At 50.2% G+C, this 21,981-nt stretch overlaps 1 protein-coding gene across 2 annotated transcripts in view; it reads left to right on the forward strand.

Annotated features, from left to right (window-relative positions):
- The window catches only part of CERS1 (ceramide synthase 1), a 306,536-nt gene that overhangs the window by 203,622 nt on the left and 80,933 nt on the right, over positions 1–21,981 (forward strand). For both annotated transcript variants that reach the window (XM_069649170.1, XM_069649169.1), the window contains exon 2: positions 16,536–16,695. In XM_069649170.1, coding sequence (XP_069505271.1) covers positions 16,536–16,695 — 160 coding nt within the window. The remainder of the gene's footprint in view (positions 1–16,535; positions 16,696–21,981) is intronic.

The following is a 21,981-nucleotide window of genomic DNA, read 5'->3' on the forward strand; positions in this document are numbered from 1 at the left end:
AATGAACACTATGAATGTCTACACAGTATTGACTATGGACTGGCCAACAGCTCATGGGAGTCCAATGTCACCGTGTAATTTGCTGTCACTTGGGCACACCCTTTGCAAGCCCATGGAAAGGGAAGCAGGAGGGGTGTGGATGTCTGCTACCCAAGCATCGAAACCAAACTCAGGACAAGCCTGCATGTGCCCAGCCACAATACAGTGTATGCCCAGGTACCCACACAAGGCAACACTCTTGCAAAATAAAAATGAAAAAGAGAAAAAATGGCCATGAAAGGGCCGGCGGGGGGGGGGGGGCCACCTATGAGGTCCGAGGACAGGATGCACGCCACAATCCACCTGTGTGGATCATGGGAAAGGAAAACACCCCATAGGCTCGTGGCCCACACGGCTACTCTGTTGTGGGAGATGAGTCGCTATGGCTCTGCCCAGACCCTGCAGCTGACTCTGGAGGTGGGGGAGCTGCCTCAGAAGATGGTGTGACAATGGGAGGCAGCCCACGCAAAGCACGAGTTTGCTCCTCCATGGCTGCAAGCAGGCGGGTCTGGTAGTTCTGGTTCTGGGTTATAATCATGCGGAGGTCCCCATGCAGTAACTCCCGGGATGACCTGACCTCCGCACGAGTTGCCTGCATCTCGGCCGAGAGCGTCCGTGTCAGACGCTCCAGCTGCTCCTCTGTCCTTCTATGGGATGAAGCCTCAAGCTCTAACAGGGTCGACCTGAGGTGACGGAGTTCTTCCCTCAGGGCTTCCCTGTGGCGCTGGGACTCCATGGAAAGTGATTCCCCCAGAGTCGCCAGTGCCGCCCGCCTGTCCATGTTGGACGCCAACATATCCTCCCTGTGTGCCTGGCAGATGGACTCTGTAGCCTGCTCCAGTCGCTCCATCAGCCTTTCTGGGGGGACAATGGAAGTGGCCACCCTATCCATGGCCTGTGCAATCATCTCGGATGATGCTGCCTGTTGGGTGGCCATACCGTAGATGGATTGCTCCCATACGGTATTGCCAGGTGGCATACGGCCACCACGTTGACGGGCACCACACCTGCCTGGGGCAAGGCGGACTGCGCCTTGCTGTGCCGGCAAGGCCTCAGGCTGCAGGACTGCATTCCCTCTCTGATCTGCAGCCCCAGGAACAGGATCAGAGATTGGGTGGTGTGGCCCTGCATCCGTAACCACCAGAGGCTGATCTGCCGACACTGACATCCCCATTGAGGCCAATGGCCTGGCTGCAGGTGGGTCGGACAGAGGAGATTCTCTCCCAAGAACACTCACCTGCGACTGCACATAGGTGTCATCCTCCGAGTCTACACCTGAATACTGCTCGGGGGAGGAACCCCCAGAGACACCCCTCGACAGCACGGCCTGCAGCACTTGTGGGTTTTCACCCACAAACACACCACGTCCCTCACTTGTGGTAGGTCGGCCCGGGTTGCCCTCCTGGGACGGCTCCACCACCACATCCCCAGCATCAACAAGTGCTTCGTCCCCTGCAAAGACATGAAAGAGAAAAATGGAAACAGGCATTAGCACCATGGCATGCAACAAGGGCTGATGAACAACATAGGCAGTAGTCCTACGACACATGTCCTACATGACTGGGAGTCCTCCTATGCATTCACCATCACTGGGTCTGTAGGGGAGGCTCAGGGCATACTATGTACTGATTGGAGAGCAACGCCTGCTCACCTTGATGCCTAGCACTGCCATCACACATTGGGCGGTGATTGCCATGTCAAAGGCACATGCCATCACACACATGGCATGTGACATAGCCACCAAGTGAAGAGGGAGAGGAGGGCTACTTTTTTGGATTTCAACCACTCTGGTCCTGACATTGCATCGTCACTTCAATTAGTATACATGTTGTACATGGATCTGCTAGTCCAAATTGGCAACGATGCACAGTGCCTTGTCTACATCAACATAATGCAGTAAACATTGTGATTCCACCTCCCCAACACCTGTAACGGAATAATTTTGCATTCGTGAAGCACCGGTCAAGTAATGTTTGTAGGTGCAGCGGAGCACTGAGGGGTGGTGGGGCAGAAGGGGATGCCAGTCAACAATACTACTGGTGCTGGTGTCATTCATGTCACGCAAGTGCAGGGGTGGGTGGCACAATGAAGTGCAAGGGGGAGTGGCGGCTGGAAGTGCTGTACAAGGTAAGTAGGACTTGACGTCAAGGGCAGATGGTGTTAGGCGCAGACAAGTGCTGGGGGGGTGGCCTATAGGGGTACAGAGACAATCATGCTGTGCTGTGGGCTCGGAGGGGACAGGGGAGGTACACACTGCCTCTGGCTCGGCAAGGTCCTTTCAGATTTCTATGTGTCCTGCAGAGTTGTCACATGCCGCAGATATGTGCCCTTGGATTGGGGATCTCATCTTGGTGAGAAGGGTGAGGCGCTATTGCCTTTGGAGCATGTGGCAGGCCAGTTTGCCAGAGGATGGCCATGATGCAGGACATTCCCTCTCTGCCACCCGGCACCTGTGGTTTGGGTTCCCAAGATCCGAGTCATGCCAGGACTCTGCATTGGCATGGGGCTTCAGACAGGTGGTCATGACCGTGGCTAAGACATCCAGTGTACCTGACATGGAGTGGAGCATGGAGTGGGCCCTGTCAGGATGGGAGTGAGCCTAAGGGGGAGCTGGATGGGGGGGAGATTTTGGCAGCATGAGCCTCGACTGACACACACTTCATGGGTCGGAATACCAAGAAGGTGTGTGACAGTGGTGAGGGTGGCTTTGCCTGTGGGGTGTTGAGGGTGAGCTGGGAGGAGAGGAGAATGTGATCACTCCAGGAGAGAGGAGTGCAGAGATGGACGGAGAGGGGAAAGTCAGATGAGATCAGAGCATCAAGAGTGTGCCCTGCAGAATGAGTAGGGACAGACGGGAGTCTAGAGGGTGAGAGGGAGTTGCTGAGGTCACAGAAAGGTCACGTGGGGGCGTCAACAGGCATGCAGGTGGATGCGTACCGCACCAAGGATGAGGAATTCTGTGTCTGGGGACATGAGTGAGGAGGAGAGGTGAGGACACTCAGAAAGGAAGTAGTACATTTGACCAGTTTTCCCAGACACAGTACGCACTGTTTGAGATTGTCAAGGTGTGGTGGACAGAAACCTCACACAAGCCATTCCAGAGTGGAGTAGGTCTAAGTAGGTGTGACAGTGGCAGGAATACCCTCAGGGAAGCCAAGGGCACACCCCCCCTGCACAGTAGTGGCGGGCCAAGGAGAGGGTCAAGGGTGCAGACAGAGCTGGCCGTCAGACATGTTTCCATGAGACCAAGGATGTCAAGGTGCATAACCTCATGTAAGTGACAGTTATCGGAGGAATGCCTGATGCAGCCGCAGTGAGAGGAGTGTAATTGTGGAGGAGGTTGACAGCCTTGTAGGACTTACGGGGAGTGCTAGAGATCAGAGGTGCCGCATGTGTAGGAGTTGGAGTGGGAGGCGGAGAAGGTTCATGGGAGGGTGCAGGGAGGCAGTGCAGGATTGATGAGGAGAGAGGAGGGGGGACAGCAGGAGAGGTAAGGAAGTTGATGAGATGTGGGTAGCATTTCTCAAGGAGATTGAGGTTGGCCTAAGGGCCTTGGACTGAGACGCTCCCATTACCATGCACATCAATAGTGGTATCTGAGGATTGGAAGGAGGCCAGGAGTACACCCCAACGGGTCCCACCTATGATGGTGGAAGAGGAGCAAGGAGAGAGGACAGGGACCATGTGAAGGGTCTATGGGACAGGCAAAGGCATGTATGAGCAGATGTCAGTGAGAGTTAGCTTAGAGTAGGCTCAGATGCACTGGTCAGCAATAGGGTGGGTCGCATTGGAGGGCAGGCTGCCCTCATTTGACTTTTGGCAAGCAGGTGTCGTGCGTAGGGCACGATGGTCTGAACTGTAGAAGTCATGGAAGATAGACCATGAAGAGCAGCATGGAGTGTGAGGGAATGGGGCTTGGAACCAGACGGTACCAAAGGACCCAGGAAGGAGGTGGATGTCAAGGCTACATCCACAGTATGACTGCATGTTGGTAGGCATTTATATACAGAGGACGCATTAGCATGTGGTATCATTGCATGTCAGGCATGTGAAGATGAAACTTGAATGGCTGGGGGAAAGGAGAGGAATGGTATGTAAGACATCAGATGAATAGACAGGGGAGTATGAGCAACAATGTAGTGACAAAATTACTAATCAAGGGCGACTTCCATGGTGTTGGCCCATATGTGCACTGTTGCCAGTAGGGATAGTGCTGTGGCCAGATGGTGTTGCACTGAACATACTGGATGAGGCACATGGGTGCCACTATCAACTCTGCCACACACCCCCTTGACAGGCACCCAACATGAATGCTTCACACACACACCATGCACATGGATAATACACACATGCATGTGCACTCACCGGATGATGCCTCGTAATCAGGGAGGTCTCCCACACCTTGGAGTTGTCCCTCGGTGACGTAGGATCCAGCTACGGACTCGTGTGGTGTGAGTTCTATTTCCTGTGCTGGGGACCCACCTCCAGTCACCAAGGTTGCGGCATGACTTGAGGCCAGCTTATCCTTTGCCCTGCGCTTAAGGTCATTCCAGCGCTTCTGGCAATCACTAGCTGTGCGCCTCACTACTCCAAGGGCACTTATTCTGTCAGCAATGGTCTGCCAGTGTGCCTGGCGTCTGGCATGTGTGGTCTTGGACCCTGCAACGATGACCATTTCCCTATCATGATCTGACACATACTGAACAAGTGCATTAAGTTCGGCGTCTGTGAAGCTTGGCTTCCTTGATGGGCCGGACTGTGCAGCCGTGTCTGGGGCATCAGCCTGTGCCGGACGTGCACTCTTCCTCTTGCGCTTGGAAGGGGGTGGGGATCCAGAGTGTCCTACGCCGCTGTGGACACTAGGGGCAGGAGCCGTGGTGGACTCTGTACTGGGTGTGTGTGATTGCCCACTCAGCATGGGAGTAGGTGCAGGCATTGGGGGTAGTGGGATGGGGTCAGGCCTGATCTGAGGTGCATGAACTAGGACCGACACAGTCTTGGCAGGGTGTATGAGAGGTGGGGTGGATTGAGCCACACCCTGGCTACGGGGGCCAGCAGATGACCTATCTGGCATAGATGCGCGTGCCCTGATGACACCAATGTGCACCGGTGCACGTGCAGTGGACCTGCTGACCTGGATGTCAGCGATGGAATCACCCTCGGACAGGTCTGGTGCCACAATGGCCTGGTCCGACATGGGCTGATCAGGGTTGGTATCAGCCACATGACTCTCAACTGGGGGGGGGGGGGGGGGCATGGGTGTCCCTGACTGTTCCTCCAGACTGGGGGGAACAGGGGCGCCCTGCAAGTCACAACCACGTCCCCTGTTGGATCCTCCACGGCCACCACGTGTGGCTCGGCCACCTTTGCCACCCTTACGGCTTGCACGCCTCCCAACCATGGCACTGATGGTATTGTGCGTATGGGAGTGGGTGTGCACAATTGTCCTGGGCAATTGGGTGTCAAAGGGGTTGGGTACCAGATGGTATTCGTACCCTAGTGCAGTGGCAAGGCTATATGACACCCCTGGGGAAAGATGACGGGTCACGCAACGCACAGGCACCCCAAAAAAGTTAAGGAACGTGCACAATACCCCTCCTAGACCACGTGTGCTGATGGAAAACCCTGCCCTACGCTGTGGCATCCAGTAACACAATGAACGTATGCGTGTCACACGCGGCCTAGATTGACCTCTGAAGGGGTAGGCTACACACGGGGCAAGCACAGATGTTAGATACGTGCGTGACTCACCGTCTGCCAGGTAAAAGAGCGTGAAAAAATAGCACTTTTGGTTGGCAACACCCCCGCCAAAAGAAGAGGTGTACGCTGTCTGAGGAGACAGGACAACTGTAGAAGGGGACACTGTTTGAGGGAACAGGCCCAGGAAAACCAGTACAAGAGGAAAAAGAGAAAAGAGCTGTCAGAGGTAACAGGGAGTACGAACTGGAAACGCCGTGAAGTAAATCGCGTGTGAAACGACAAGAAGTACCGAATTCACCCACTCGCTCTCCACGAAAAGCACGTACAAGGAAATTGTGTTCAACACTACCTTTTATACAGGCCCACACGTACATCGTCACTTACGGCGTGTACGTGCTTGGCCCATTTTCACCAATCACACGCTTTGGCACTCCTGCGTGTAGGTATCTTTTCACCAATCACACGCTTTGTCACTCCTGCATGTGGATCCTTTTTCACCAATCACGCGCTTCGACACTCCTGCGTGTAGCTCACTTTTCACCAATCACACGCTTTGTCACTCCTGCATGTGGATCCTTTTTCACCAATCACGCGCTTCGACACTCCTGCGTGTCGCTCACTTTTCACCAATCACACGCTTTGACACTGCACGTGCAGGTAACTATTGACGCACATATGCTGGTGACGGGTTTTCGCGCGATGAGTGTGGGGTTTTCAGGTGCAAAATCACTCCCTATCAGGCTGTCCACGCGTTCTAACACGAAAGACCACGCTCCTGGCCAGGAGGCCGAATTTAAGTCCCCAAGAACCCTGAGCACGCTCCCACCTGCCATCGGCTGCTGCCTGACTGCCTGCTGGCCACGTGCCCCACAGTGCTGGTGGGTGGGGGTGGTGGGAGACATGGGTGGGGGCCTGGTGGAGGGTGCCCCTGGTGGATGGGGGTTGGGGGTGGTGGGAGACATGGATGGGGGCCTGATGGCAGGTGCCCCTGCACTGCTGGGGGGTGGGGGTGGTGGGAGACATGGGTGGGGGCCTGGTGGAGGGTGCCCCTGGTGGATGGGGGTGCAGGGGGACATGATCAGGTGTGCAGGGTAGTCCACTGTTTTGTGGGCTGCCTGCAGGGGCCGGGGAGGGTGTACAGGGTACACCTGTGGGGGCCCACCCAGCCTATTCGCATGTGATAATTCCCACGCACCCCTGTGATACACGTACCCTGGCCAATCGCGTGTTGAACTTCCCGCTACCCCTGTAATACACGCACCCTGCCTGTTCGCGTGTGATGATTCCCGCGTACCCCTGTAATACACGTTCCCTGGCCTATCGCGTGTTCTACTTCACGCGTCCCCCTGTAATACACGTTCCCTGGCCCATCGCGTGTTGAACTTCCCACTACCCCTGTAATACACGCACCCTGGCTGTTCGCGTGTGATGATTCCCGCGTACCCCTGTGATGCACGTTCCCTGGCCTATCGCGTGTTCTACTTCACGCGTCCCCCTGTAATACACGTTCCCTGGCCCATCGCGTGTTGAACTTCCCGCTACCCCTGTAATACACGCACCCTGGCTGTTCGCGTGTGATGATTCCCGCGTACCCCTGTAATACACGTTCCCTGGCCTATCGCGTGTTCTACTTCACGCGTCCCCCTGTAATACACGTTCCCTGGCCCATCGCGTGTTGAACTTCCCGCTACCCCTGTAATACACGCACCCTGGCTGTTCGCGTGTGATGATTCCCGCGTACCCCTGTGATGCACGTTCCCTGGCCTATCGCGTGTTCTACTTCACGCGTCCCCCTGTAATACACGTTCCCTGGCCCATCGCGTGTTGAACTTCCCGCTACCCCTGTAATACACGCACCCTGGCTGTTCGCGTGTGATGATTCCCGCGTACCCCTGTGATGCACGTTCCCTGGCCTATCGCGTGTTCTACTTCACGCGTCCCCCTGTGATACACGTTCCCTGGCCCATCGCGTGTTGTACTTCCCGCTACCCCTGTAATACACGCACCCTGGCTGTTCGCGTGTGATGATTCCCGCGTACCCCTGTGATTCACGTTCCCTGCCTAGTCGCGTGTAGTACTTCCCGCGTACTCCTGATTTGGAGATTGCCCGCTTTGCTTTCCTTGTTTGCCTGCCCTGTGAAGTGGTCCGGGGTTAGCGCAGCCCTTAGCGATGATTTAGCGCTTTTGATGGCTTTTCCGTGCGCGAGGGCGTTCTTGGGGGCGTTACTGGCGCTGCTGCAGGCTCGCTGCGATTCTCTGCGCCACGGCTGTTTTGGGAGCTTGAAATCCATGAATACGCTGTGCGCGGAAATCTGTTTTAGCGCACGTGCCTGGCGCAGACTATCGCAGGCGCACGCTGTGCGCCAGCCGCGTGCGCTACTTGTGCGCTGGATTCTATGAATTACCCTGTAAATGTTTTCTTTTCTTCTTTTGTAAAAATCTTATTGATTAAAACAAAACAAAACAGAAAAAAAAATTACCCCACACACAGAGCGTGGGGGCTTCAAAAACTCAAATGGAGCGGATCACAAGAACCCACCACTGAGGAATCGGGTTGGCCGCAGGTGGAAACACAAGAACCAACCTCTGTGGAACCAAGTTGGCAGCAAGTGGATTATTTGAGTAGAAAATGCCAAATTCATCTACAAAGATTATGCCAAAAGGCTAAACCGCCTCCATCCATGGAAAACTACAAAACACATGACCAAAAAATATAATGGCTCCAGAACCCACCCAGAGGAGTATCAAGTGAAAGGTTGCACAACAGGGGGTTGTTTTGTCAAGAAAAGCGGATCAAGAGCCATAACTTCAGTAAAAATCACCTTGTGAGCAAGCGAGGGCGCAAGTGCTGAACCTGGTCAGGTTGGACATCAATGAAAGGCACATAAGCGCACACCTCCCCACCTCACATGGAAAGGACAAGAGGAAGCAGGCAGAACCTGCTCCAAAAGACAAGCAAAGTATGAACAAGTCACAGCTCACACGCTGTGGCCAAAAAATGGTCACAAGCTTTCATATGAATGGCGGCGGTGATCAGCCTCGAGCGGGCCCTAATTGGGATTAGGACCCCCGCTCACCTGATCCCTCTGTCCCCAAAATATAGTATTGTTATCATTCTTATGTGATGTTATGGCTGGGTTTTCTTTTGCACCATGGCTGGTACTAAAATAAATCTTGTGGCCAAAGTTTTTCCACCTCACATCCTGGTTTCAGTCTCCTCATTCCTGCAACTGTCATTACTGTCTTTCCTGTCATGTCATACTTGTCATCCATGACACCTGTCACCCGCATGCCACTCCCCAGCACAAAAACACTTCGAGGCTTAGTCCTCTGCCTCTACCTTTGCTTCAATGCCTGTTTTCCCACCTCTAAGAGCAGTGTATTTGCTTAAGTAAATGCACTGCTCTCTGAGGTGAGAAATGTGATAGGTTGGTCTGAGCCCAGAGCTGGGCGTAACAGCAGAGTGATGCCTGCTACATCATTGTTGGTTGGGGGGGCTTTAGCCCTCCCAAGGCCATACCTGGCACCGCCCCTGCTCCCTTTACAACACCTATTTAACTGCCAAGCACGATAAGTCGATAACCATGTTCACGCGAACAGTCTTTTGGGCAAAGGTCAAGACCCGACTGTTGGAAACCCCGCAGGGCCCGGAAAGAAGGCGCAGCATCCATCCATTCAGAAGCATGAAACAGAGGCTCCGCTCGCAGCAAGTCCGGAGCGGCGAACGTTGCGCATGACCCCAGGTTACGTGACGTCCTTATTTTACAGAAGTAAGCCCGTCTTTCATCACTTTACTGTTGCCCATGAGTAATTCATTCTGACGCACACACGTGGGCTGCCCTTCGGATTGTTTCTGAGTAACGGTAATGGGGCCGGGAGAGTATTTTCGGGAGAAGGTTTTTTCTTTTGGGAAAGGCCTCCTGAATATCTAATGGAAATTATAAAAATATCTCGCTCTAACGTCACAGCCCCCCACCGTCGGAGTAAAAACAAGCATTGGCAACGCCAACCGCTTGGCCTATTATGTGGGCATGTGATAGGCATTTACCAGACACTGCATAATGGTACTGCCTTGACATACGCTGGCAGTACCTGACCAGTGGTGTATATGGGCATATGTCAGTACCTGGCAAATGCCAAACACATATACAGAAGCCACAACGGTCAGTTTTTCAATTGCTTTTTAGCAGGACTTCAGTGCAAGGGATAGATGTGAGGATACATTTATAACGTATGAATGAAGGGACTCAAGGCATAATTGTTTAAGGAGTTTTAATTACACCAGCAGGTCATGTATAGCTGTAATCAAGCAATTAATTCTCTGAAGACTGTTTGGAAATAACACTGTCGGACCCTACGGAGCAGAAAGTTTCATTTTACTACAAAATAAAGTTAACACAAGGACATCACCGGAGGGTATGCTTTTCATCCAGTAAGTGGGAATGACCAGGACCTGGCCAGGTACATTCAAAGTCTGGGTAAAGAACCCAACAACGCCCACAAGCTATGACTGTCTTCACATCTCATCTCACTCCCAACTGCACTCTAGCGCTGCACTCAACTTTTTTGCCAAAACTATATATGAACAGAGCGCAGTATCTGGAAACCATGATACCTTTATTAGGCTGACACAGGTCTTTTCTGCGCCGCCTAGAGCAATGGAGGCTTGAACGCACAATCCGCCTTCTCCACCACTCCGTCCATGATGAATTTGGGTTTTTGTCCTCACCAGTCTCTATGATTGGGCAGAATACAGACCAATCTTAGAGGCAGGGAAAATTCCAGCCAATAAGGATGGGTGGATATTAAACCCAATGAGATGTGGGAATGTTCTGCAAAGCCTGATTAGCCAGGATGGCTTACTCTCCAGACAATCAGGTGGTAGAATGCTTTTACCACTGCACTGTGATTGGCTGTAATACAGAGCATTTCAGGCGATCCTGGCGGGTTTCGTGTCGGGCACCCATCCATCAAAGAAAGACGCGGAATTCTGAACACTCCACTACTCAACGGGGAGTGGTCTCGGGTGCGGCACCTATCTCAATCACGTAATGAGAGAATGGAAGACCCATAGGAGTGGGATTGCAGGGGTTTTCAGCTGAGGAGCTCCATATATGAAAGTGTCCACATGTCGGATGTTACAGGGAGCCAGGTGGGATGCACAACACACAGGTTGCTAGTAATGAATGGGGTTTTATTCTGCATAACAATCCAGAACAAACAAATGGACAAGTGTCTTGAGTCAAGTAGCAAAACCACCATAGGTCAGTATGCGATAACCTGTGTCTTTGGGTTGCAAATTTTGCTGAGTTCTTAACAGTCCATTGAGTACATAGGTCTGGGCCTTCTGCGGCTAGGATCCTCTGGGCTTGGGGAGCTTGCACGTTTCCTCCAGTAAACCAGTCAATGGGTACGTTTTTCGAGCAACACTTTTCTCCCTCAGGCACTGGGAGAGGGTCCTGGTGTAGTCTCCGCTGGGTAAACACCCTAGGGTCCTGGTCCTAAGGTTCCTCACTTACCAGCCCTCCTCTATCTGAAGTGCAGTGAGATGGCACTGGCTCTTACCTCCTCCCGCCGTAGCTAACATATTCCCTGGACCAACCTGGCCTGCCAGAACCTCCCTGGTCTTACTTCTTAAGAAGGCCTGGGCTCCTTCCCCTTCTTTCTTTGAGTAGGAGTATATGCCCACAGTGCCTACTCAGTGGGCCTCATTCCGACCCAGGCGGTAAGTTACCGCCTGGGTCGTACCTTTACCAGCATGGCGTAAACTACGTTTACACCATGGTGGTTGGCGGACTTACCGCCCCATTCCGAGGTTGGCGGGGTGGTAAGTCCCCAATCCCCATTTACCCATCCCCATTCTTGCCCCATAGGGCAAAATGGGAGTGGGGAAGGCGTTAATTACGCCACCGTAAATTACGCTGGCGTAATTAACAACAAGGTCCCTTAGCGCCATGGATTTTAACACCTGCTAAAAGCAGGTGTTAAATCCTCCATGGTGCTAAGGGACCTCGGAATCAGGCGGTAAGGGTCGGCGCTGGGTCGGAATGAGGCCAAATGTGTGTGTCTCTCTCTCTCTCTCTCTCTCTCTCTCTCTCTCTCTCTCTCTCTCTCTCTCTCTCTCTCTCTCTCTCTCTCTCTCTCTCCTCCTACACTCCCCCACACAACGTTTCTTCCCGAAAGTACCCGTCTCCTCCTCCAACTCCCTCCAATCTCCAACAGCTCTCTGCTGCCTTCCTACAACCTCCTGCAGATTGTCTCTCTTGAGAATGGGTCCTAGGGTGAGGGTCATGTGGTTTGCAAGGGGGCTGGCCTCTGGTTACAAGAAGGCATGCCACCATCTTGAATGTCACGAGGGCTATGGGCTGGTTGGGAGACCAGCTCCCTTCTTCTGGTATTCCTGGTGTGAGTCTGGGGTTCTCCACTCTACTAGTGTGTGATTCTTCAGCTGGAAACCTCTCCGCATAAGCACGGCGGGGGGGGGGGGCTGGTTGTTACATTACATTATGTGTCACAGGGAGTGTGTAACTTTGTAACTCCTGGGACAGAAATGAAACTGTGTATTTATCACTTTGTGCGTTCCCCAGGAGTTGCGCTTTCATTATTCCATCACGACACTATAACTGTGGGGTCTGCGTGGTCTGTGCTAGCCATCCTGTAATCTGCCACTCCTGGCACCCACTCTTACTGGGGATACTGTGTGTCTCCATCTGCAGGGGATTGGCGACTGTTGTAATATTTTGTTTTCACGGGAAAGGCCTTCTGGGTCTTGCTCTCTGGAAGCATTTACCTTAGCAGAAGGATTTTCTCGCGGGATCCTGGGCAGTCCCCGTCCATCACATGGGGTAACAATATACATCTCTTATCTGTTCGTAGCTCCCAGAGGCCCCAGTGCGGGTGAGGCAGGCTTTCTTATGCTTATTTGCCAGTTTCATTAGGCAAGGACAAAGCACCGGTGCATAAGAGGGTTGTACAAGTCCACAATGTGATCTTAGCACTACTGCGGAAGAACAACAAGCAATACAATCAGATAAAGCATATCAAATATAAACAAAAAATTGTACCGGGCCCCCAGAGTGGGGAAAAAAGAACAGCTAGACGACCGCACCGTAGAAAGTACAAACCAACGGCCAACTATCTGGCAAGTAGCAGTCACTTGAAATAGTGTGTAGCTTATCTTACATCGGTATTGCAGCCGGTAAAATGAGTCTTGTCTAGTATTGGTGATTTGAGAGTTAGGATCTGATTTGGGGTCGGATAGGCTGCTTGGAATAGGGAGATCGCTCACCCTAACCTTAACATTGGCCTTCCCAACATTTGTAATATATGTCAGTCAGCATGTAGCAGCCACAAGGTCCCCACTGTCCTGGTTGCCAACAGACAAATCATTGCACTCCCATGTGCTTCCCTGGTATTCCCAACATGCACGTGTGGAGGCAGAGTGCTCTGGTGGTCCTCCACCCCCTCCCCCAGCCACAGAATTAGACTGCCACTTCCCGATTAGCAGTAGCGTGGTTGCACTTTGCATGCATTCTGCATTGCACATTATTTTGAATCCTACCCTTTGGTGAACAGTTAAGTCATACATTATAAGAAGCCAGTGCACAGGAAATTAATGCAATAAGTGGGTCCTCTGCACTTCGTGATTTGCAGTAGTGTGTTTGCACTTTGCATGCATTCTGCATTGCACACTATTTTGAATCATGCCCCTTGGTGAGCAGTTAAGTCATACATTATAAGAAGCAAATGGTCAAGGACAAACTCTGGTGCACGAACATACAGAACGCACTTTCAAATAAAATCACCTTACTTCAAAACAAGATAATCAATAAAAGATCCTCCTTGCCTAATTGTGACACGCAATTCACAACACCGAATCAATTAATCAATATCTCAGATCAATTTAGATTTTCCAAAGTCTCCATTCTCGAAGTTGAAAAAATGATCTCCTCTTTGAAACCTTCAAGGTGTCAGGGCGACAACTGCCCTGCCCAGATCATTAAAGATGCAGCAGAAACTAATCAACGCCTCATTCTCGACAAACACCATCCCGAGCAACTTAAAAGAATCCTGGGTCTTACCTTTGCTAATAAAGCAAACCTGGACCCTACCATCCCGACTAATTACAGGCCAATTACAACAGTGCCTTTCCTACTCAAAATATTTGACAAAGTAGCGTATCTTGAAATACAGAAGTACCTCGAAACCAAACACCTTTTAGGCGTCTGCCAATCTGGATTCCGGCCTCAACATGGCACGGAAACGGCATTAATCGACTTAAAAACTCAAATTGATGAGTTAAAGGACAAAGGGAAAACTGCCTTGCTACTCCTCCTTGACTTGTCTGCCTCCTTTGACTTGGTGGACCATGACATTTTATGCAAACATCTGGCCTCTGCGGCTCATTTCTCTAAGAATGCAATAGCCTGGGTCCAATCTTTCATAAATAACAGGACTATGAGAGTCTTCTCCCCATCAGCATACCCTATCCCGAGTACATGTGGCATACCACAGAGCTCCTGTGTGTCGCCAACAATGTATAATATATTTACAAAGCCCCTGTTTGACAAATTGGCTAGTCTGGGTGTCACCTACACTAATTATGCAGATGACACCCAGATCCTCATACCCCTTTCGGGCGATTATAATAAAGACACAGCTCTCGTAAATAAAATGTACCTCCTCATTCAGGCATGGATGGCAGCCCATGGCCTCTGACTGAATGAGAACAAAATGGAACTCCTAATTCATGGAACCGCTGCCAATTTGAAAAAACGTAACACTTAATACACCACCTTCAACATTGATGGAAATATAATTAAGGTTGCAAAGGAAGTTAAAACCCTAGGCTTTTACCTTGACTCTACACTAAGGGCCTCATTACGACCCAGGCGGAAAACCATGGTGCTAGTAGCACCATGGTCCATGCCGGTAACTTACCGACTCCGCCATGGAGAAAGGGGGAATTACCACCCCATTACAAGGTTGGCGGGGCGGTAATTCCCCCTTCCTCCATGGCCCTTCCCCATTCCCATTTTTGCCCCATAGGGCTCAATGGGAATGGGGAAGGCGCAAAGTACGGTACCGCAAATTGCGGTACCGTACTTAGCACCAAGGTCCCTTTGCGGGTCCCTACATTAACGGCTGGTGTAGACCTGGTGTAGACCAGCCGTTAAGGTCGGGTCCCGCAAAGGGACCTCGTAATCAGGCGCGAATGGGTTACGGTGCCGTTAACCCATTAGCGCCAGGTTCGTAATGAGGCCCTAAGTCTGAGCAAACAAGTAAACTCTACGGCATCGGCAACTGCTTATACATGTAAGCTAATCAGGGCCTGCAGGCCATTCCTATCCAAAGCAAGTTGCATCATCCTAGCTAACGCCCTTATACTCTTGAAGTTGGACTACTGTAATGCCTTATACATGGGTTCAATTAAGTACATCCTGAACAAAATTCAAATCCTACAAAACAATGCACTTAGAACTGCACTAAGTATTGCCAATAGGGAGGACATATCTGAGCTAAGGAGACAAAATCGATAGCTGTCCATCAATGACAGAATACTACTTAAAACAGCCTCTCTAACATTCAAATGCCTTAACAATACTGCACCACCCTGAGGGAATAGTTAGGAAACCTAACTCACGTCCTACTAGAACAGCCACCTCCCTTTGTCTTAACATTTCTAGATTTAAGTTACAAAAAAGCAGGAGGAAGTAGCTTCCCTGTCAAAGCCGCACAGACAAGGAATGCACTACCAGCAGGAGGAAGTAGCTTCCCTGTCAAAGCCGCACAGACAAGGAATGCACTACCATTTTCCCTTAGAGTGGAACAATCCTACCTTAGCTTTAGACGTAATACCCTGAACTGGCTGAGAACTAATGATATCTGAATTGGATGTTGTCCACTACTGATCACTGTACTATGTATCCTGACTACATCCTCGTTGCTATTACCTCTAGATGTACCTTGTTTTCACCTTTCAAATATGTATGATCATGTACTCTCTATTTTTGTATGTATCCTGATGATGCCTTTTACCTCTATCTATGTATGCTGTAAACGAATCATGTATTCCTTACCTTGCAACTTAAGCTTAAAGCAAACCTGGAAATGTTGCACCTTACAAATAAAATAAACAAACAAACAAGCAAGTGCACACGAGATGAATGCAATAAGTGGGTCCTCTGCACTTCCCTGTTAGCAGTAGCGTGTTTGCACTTTGCATGTATTCTGTATTGCTCACTATTTTGAATCATGCCCTTGGGGAACAGCTAAGTCATACATTATAAGAAGCAAGTGCACAGGAGATGCATGCAATAAGTGGGTCCTCTGCACTTCACTGCTAGCAGTAGCTTGTTTGCACTTTGCATGTATCCTGTATTGCTCACTGTTTTTAATCATGCCCTTGGGGAACAGCTAAATCATACATTATAAGAAGCAAGTGCACAGGAGATGAATGCAATAAGTGGGTCCTCTGCACTTCCCTGTTAGCAGTAGCGTGTTTGCACTTTGCATGTATTCTGTATTGCTCGCTATTTTGAATCATACCCTTGGGGAACAGTTAAGTCATACATTATAAGAAGCAAGTGCACAGGAGATGCATGCAATAAGTGGGTCCTCTGCACACAGATGCATGACTTGATTGTAGAGACAAAGTGAAACACCCGATCAAGAAACCAGGCTAGTACATGTGCAGGACAATACTGTTTTCTATGAACATTCCCTCTGTCCAGTTGCACAGAATGACCGCCTACGCCACTGAACTGTTTTCCTTTCTTCTGGTATGTCTCCTGCAGCCGTTTGCACTGTGGTGTCATTTGCAACCTAAGGATGCTGCCAAGGTCCCAGAGAGCGCCTGGAAGCTCCTGTTCTACACAGCCTCTTGGAGCTACTGTGCCCATCTTCTTTTCTTCAAAGAGTACACCTTCTTCTGGGACCCGCCGTCCGCCTTCCAGGGTAGGCTGAGCCAGAAATGGTGATCTGAGCAGAGGTGATGTGTCTGGGGGGTGGTGCAACCATTCGATTGTTTTCAATGTGTGGCTTCCTTTTGTTGAGGCTGGTGTAGCCAGCAAAGGCGTTAGCTGCCAGAATGAAAGGGCTGTCAAGAAAGAAAATGAACTTCACATGGACGTTGCTAATGGACCGCTATACAATGCTGCAGCCCCAGGGGTGGGCCCATCTGGCCTGATTGCAACTACGTCTCTGGGTGCAGCTGTCCTGAATATTAAATGTAAATGAAATAAAATTATCCTTGACCAAGTAGGTATTATACGAAACAAACCTAGGACACAACAAGAAGGATATTTCTACACGTCCATAATCCTCGCAAGTTCTTAGTGCACATTTGCTGAGCATCTCTCAAGATAGTAAACGCCAGGGGGGCTCTGAATGACACACTTCCTTGTCTATTCATCTTGAGGATTTTAATTTTATTTATTTTGTACATTTGTAGGAGCGCACAAAACCCACAGGCATCTAGGCGCTAGTTGCATATAGGGAAGGGGGAGGAGTGGCGCTACATCAGGGTGCACATTTTCTAAGTGTACTCTATTCCCCAGGCTCGAGTCACCTGCCAGCTTTTGTGAAGGAAGTTATCTTTTGATGAATGATCATGCACTCTGGCTAGAGAATGAGAAACATTTGAAGTCAAATATATTTCCGCTCCAGTTAGTCCCGAGTCCCGGGTCTTCCTTCCACCCACAGGACACCATTGGGCCTCATTACGAGTCAGGCGGAATGGGTTAACGGGGTCCGCTAATGGATGCAGACCCGTTATTCCCATTCCGCCTGATTATGAGGTCCCCTCGCGGGACCCGGTAAGGACGCCTGGTAAAACCAGGTAAAACCCCGCAAGGGGACCAGGGACCTAACAAGCCCGTTGTTAGCTCCCTGCACCCATTCCCATTGAGCCCTATGGGGGCTCGAATGGGAATGGGGAAGACCCTGAGGGAGGAATTACCGGGCCCTCCTATCTCGGAATGGCCCGGTAATTCCCCATTCAGGGAACCCGGACCCGGTTTTGGAGGCAGCCATGCCACCAATATGGGCATGGCTACCGCCAAAGCCGTAATGAGGCCCCATGTATGATCTTGGGCAACTGTTTAAACTGGTGGTGCCTGACTTGTCAGAGGATGGATTCCCATTTATTCCCTCATCATGATGCATCTTGACCGAATAACTCACCCACACTTGCCATACATGTTTCCCATATTGAAATTTTTTTGTTTGGCTATATTTGTAGTACTCACACCATGTATCACAAAAAAGTGTAACCTTGTTAGGCAAACTTGACATTTTATTTATAAAGCAAATAATAAAACAGGTTTTTTTAAAAAATAAGGGGAATATAGAAAAGCATACTGTTTGTTCACATATGAGCACCCGATGGTCTAAGACGTACACATTCATATCGTAGACATTTCGTTCGCATCACAAACATGCTCCTAGATTCATTGGGCCTGTAAAGGGAGGCAGTGCCAAAGGCAGAGAAACTACGCATACCCCATTCCTTGGAATATTATGGCCACATTTATTTTCAACATTGCAAAACCGTGAACAACACTTTTGACTCATTATTGTGAGCCCAGAACATCATAAATCAGTATTGAACAGGACTCTCTCTCTGATGGGCGGCCAATGGACTTCTCTTCTTGCTGACCTGATGCGTTCCCTTTTTGGGATGCAGAGAGCTGCCCGGAGTGCATTATTTTGGATGACTTGGAGTTTTGGGAGGTAGTGCCATCAAATAGAGCATTGCAGTAATGCAGCTTAGAGCCTATGACGGCTCTAGCTATGGCGCGCCTGCGTGCTGTAGAAAGGAGCGGTTTTGCTGCATTCAGCAGTTTGGTGGCGTGTGCTGCAGATAAGGAGATGGCACTGACTTGGCGGGACATAGAGAGGGTGGGTTCTAAGTATACCCCCAGGGTCTTGACCAATGTTTGTTTGCTTTTTATGGCGGCACCCGGGAAGGTTAAGGAGACCTGACGGAGTCTGCGGCAGAAGGTTGGTGTGGGTGGCCGGGGAGTGGGGAGGGGCCAAAGGCAACGGGGGCGAGACACCTTCGCCAGGGACAGGAGGGGAGGATACAGTGCCGCAGTCATCACTGGATTTCACTCGGCAATCAAGATGATTGGCTGACTCCTCCATTACCCTGCTCCAATGATTATTGCACCCGTGTGCACTTTTGATAGTGTTGCTGTGCAGAGTGGTGGAGGGCAAAATGAAAGGGACGGGGTGTTTCTTGTGGTTTGGCATGACCATTGATTTATCGTGCCTGCATGCAAACTGAATCAGCCTTTATTAATGTTCCTTGTTTGGAACATTACTTGGAGGGAGTTTCAAACACAATCCATTAAGTATAAAAAGGCAACAATACTTGCAGCTTGAAATTTGCTTAGATCACATTTGGAAAGCTGGATCAAAGGCGTGCTGCGGTTCCCACATACAAAATGACACAACAAATCATTCTTGAAGCGAGGATGTTCAGCGGCAGGCCCATCTTGCGCGCTTGCCGCTCCTCCAGGCACATGACTGGATTTCCAAGGCAAGTGTCGCAGCTGAAATTCCCTCTCTCGCTGCCAGCGGAAGCGAGGCCCTTTCAGCTGCGCGCCTCCTGGCGCGCGCAATCAAGAGAAGCCGAATGCTGAGCAGGCTGCCAGGGGCGCCGGAATGCCTCTCAGGGAGGGAGGGGGATGCTTTGGATAGCGTAGCCTAATCAGCCCCTGACGGCTCCAAAGACAACTCTCCTATGCAATCAGTGATAGAAGTGTACCAAAAAAAACTGGAACCGTGACTCCAGCAGGGGACAGGGTAGGAAGGCAGGGAGCAACGTGCAACGCATTTTTCAAGGGTTGCAGTCGTGCCGGCTGACAGCCAATTGAGTTGAAACAGATTTCAGTTTAGCTGTGGTAAAATGGAGAAGTGTGCTTTAAATTCACAAGAACAGTTCCGGAATGGTGAAACTGGTTGCAAAGAGCAGTGGAGCTTAGAGGCGTTGCGGGGGGGAGGGAGGGTGGGAAGGAGGCTGAGATGGCTGTAGCCCCGGTCTGTTGGTTGTAGCCCCGGATAGAAACTCAGGGGCTACAACCAAAAGGCCAGCTAGCCCCGAGTCCCGACATTAGTTTAGCCCCAGATCTTTTCCAGGCCTAGCAACACCCTTGTTGGAGCTGTTAACAGTAAAAAACTAAAAGTAGTGGAACACCACCCCCGACCGTTCCCGCTCACTTTGACCACTGTATACAATTCACATCAATGTCAAACCAGTGAATGGTGACAGAAAGGGCAGGCACACCTATGCATTGCCTATCCACTTATGTCTGATGCAGGGTAAACTTAGCCTTTTCATGCATTTAAAAAGGCACCCCGTTTGTGGATGGCACATGCTCACAGAGGTGGGGAGACGGGGCATGTGAATGTGTGTATCTCCAGCCGGCACAGTCTCATGTACTTTATGACTCTCATTGGCTTGTTGGTGAATAGTCCCCCAGGCCCCACATATGTATAGTTGACAAAAGAGTCACTTTCAATGGGGTCTGCATCGGAGAGCCCCAATTCTGTCCACAAGGAAGAATTGAAGGAGCTGAAGTGCTGGTTATGGATGAGACCCTGAACCTGCCTGTGTAATGCCCAGGTCCAGTTCTACGTTAATCTTAAGACCTCAGAGTCATTTTGAGCAATATTTGGACCTAACGATGACCTCCTTGCTTCCTAAATTTAGGGTGGCCTCTCTTCCCCTTTCCTCATTTACAGGACAGTGGTTTGGTTGGATATGTTCTCTTGGCTGTAGGAGTTTGTAGTTCCTTTCTTTTACTTTGTGTCCTGCCTATCATGTCTTGCACTCCAGGTTGTGTAAGCCATTACTTAATGAGGCCAGGGTGAGGCACGTGCAGGATTCACGGACTTCAGCCTGCAGCACCATAGGGGCAGATGGCATCTGGTGGGCTTGGAGAATAGGACGTTCGTTGCTAAGGGTCTGCTAGTCATCCTGGTGGTGATTTGTACTGCTACAACCCACAAAGACTTATGCACTTCCGGGACCTAGTTGGCCTGTCCAATTGGGTTCCTCTTTTTAGAGATGTATTTGTATTTAACTTGTTTTTAGGTTTTTATTGGTTTTTTTAGGCAATGTAATTTATGTTACGTGCTTCTGTTGTCTTTATCTGGTCGTGGCCTTATATTATGATTGTTTTATGATTATGCTTTAATGGTTTAAACTGAAAAAGCTTTTGATTTCAGCAGTCAAAACATTGGCTGCCAAAGAAAGGATGTTTCCTGCTCTTCTTTGGTTGACCTTTAACCTACAGGAATATGGGGATATGTTTTGCCCTGAAATATATTAGAAAGTAGTTTGCAAAATGCCTGCTTCAGGTGACATATATTAACTCACAGTACATTTCATAGTGTTCGGAAATAATGTGCCCTCAGCCTAGAGTATAAAAAGGTACATTTAGAGTTTTAGACAACTCTACTATGCACTCCAAAGCAGGAAGTATTGTTTCTTTAAGTGAGTCAATCCCTGCCAAGCCCACTACATGTCCAGTCCCCCAACAATGAGGACGCACACTGCTGACGGGTTCTGGCAAAAAGGTGGAGCACCTTTGCATTGGGGAGCAAAATTTCAAATTGTGCCCTACTAGCGGCCTTTTTGGTCACTCGCCAACAATTTGTGAATGGACTGTTTGGCGAGCAAAGCACAGAGACCATGCACATGTGCTCTGCCTAATGGATCAGACATTTTTTAAGGCACAGGTGATTGTGGAACAACATTTTACAGCATTAGGACCAGGGGCATGTTATATTAAAGAAAACAAACACACTGCACGGTAAGCCTGCACACGTCCCTGCGTGTCCCTCGCGCAGGTCTTCAGTGTTCTTTTTTTTTTCTTTCAGGCCGCCATGGAAAGGGAGAAGGGACCATACATAGTCCCTTCTCCCCTTCCATGGCAGCCATTTTCTTTGTTTACTATGGCTGCCACGGAAAGAGAAAACGGACTACATTTTTCTATCCATGGAAGGTATTTTTTGAACTTTTTTGTTTTTTACCGGCCGCGAAACGCAACGCGTCTCTCGCAGCCAAAAAAATAAATACCATTAGTACCCGGTTTAACGGGCCGGGGTACTAATGGCAATAAGCCCCTCGACTGCGGGCCATTACAGCATGAGGTAACGACCAGCAGTCTCAGGGCTTATTGCTATATTACCTCATGCCAACGGTAACTGTATGTATACGCCATGTATCATATG

This window comes from Ambystoma mexicanum, chromosome 1p (assembly GCF_040938575.1).
Source record: "Ambystoma mexicanum isolate Mex_15411 chromosome 1p, UKY_AmexF1_1, whole genome shotgun sequence".
NCBI classification, from domain to species: domain Eukaryota; kingdom Metazoa; phylum Chordata; class Amphibia; order Caudata; family Ambystomatidae; genus Ambystoma; species Ambystoma mexicanum.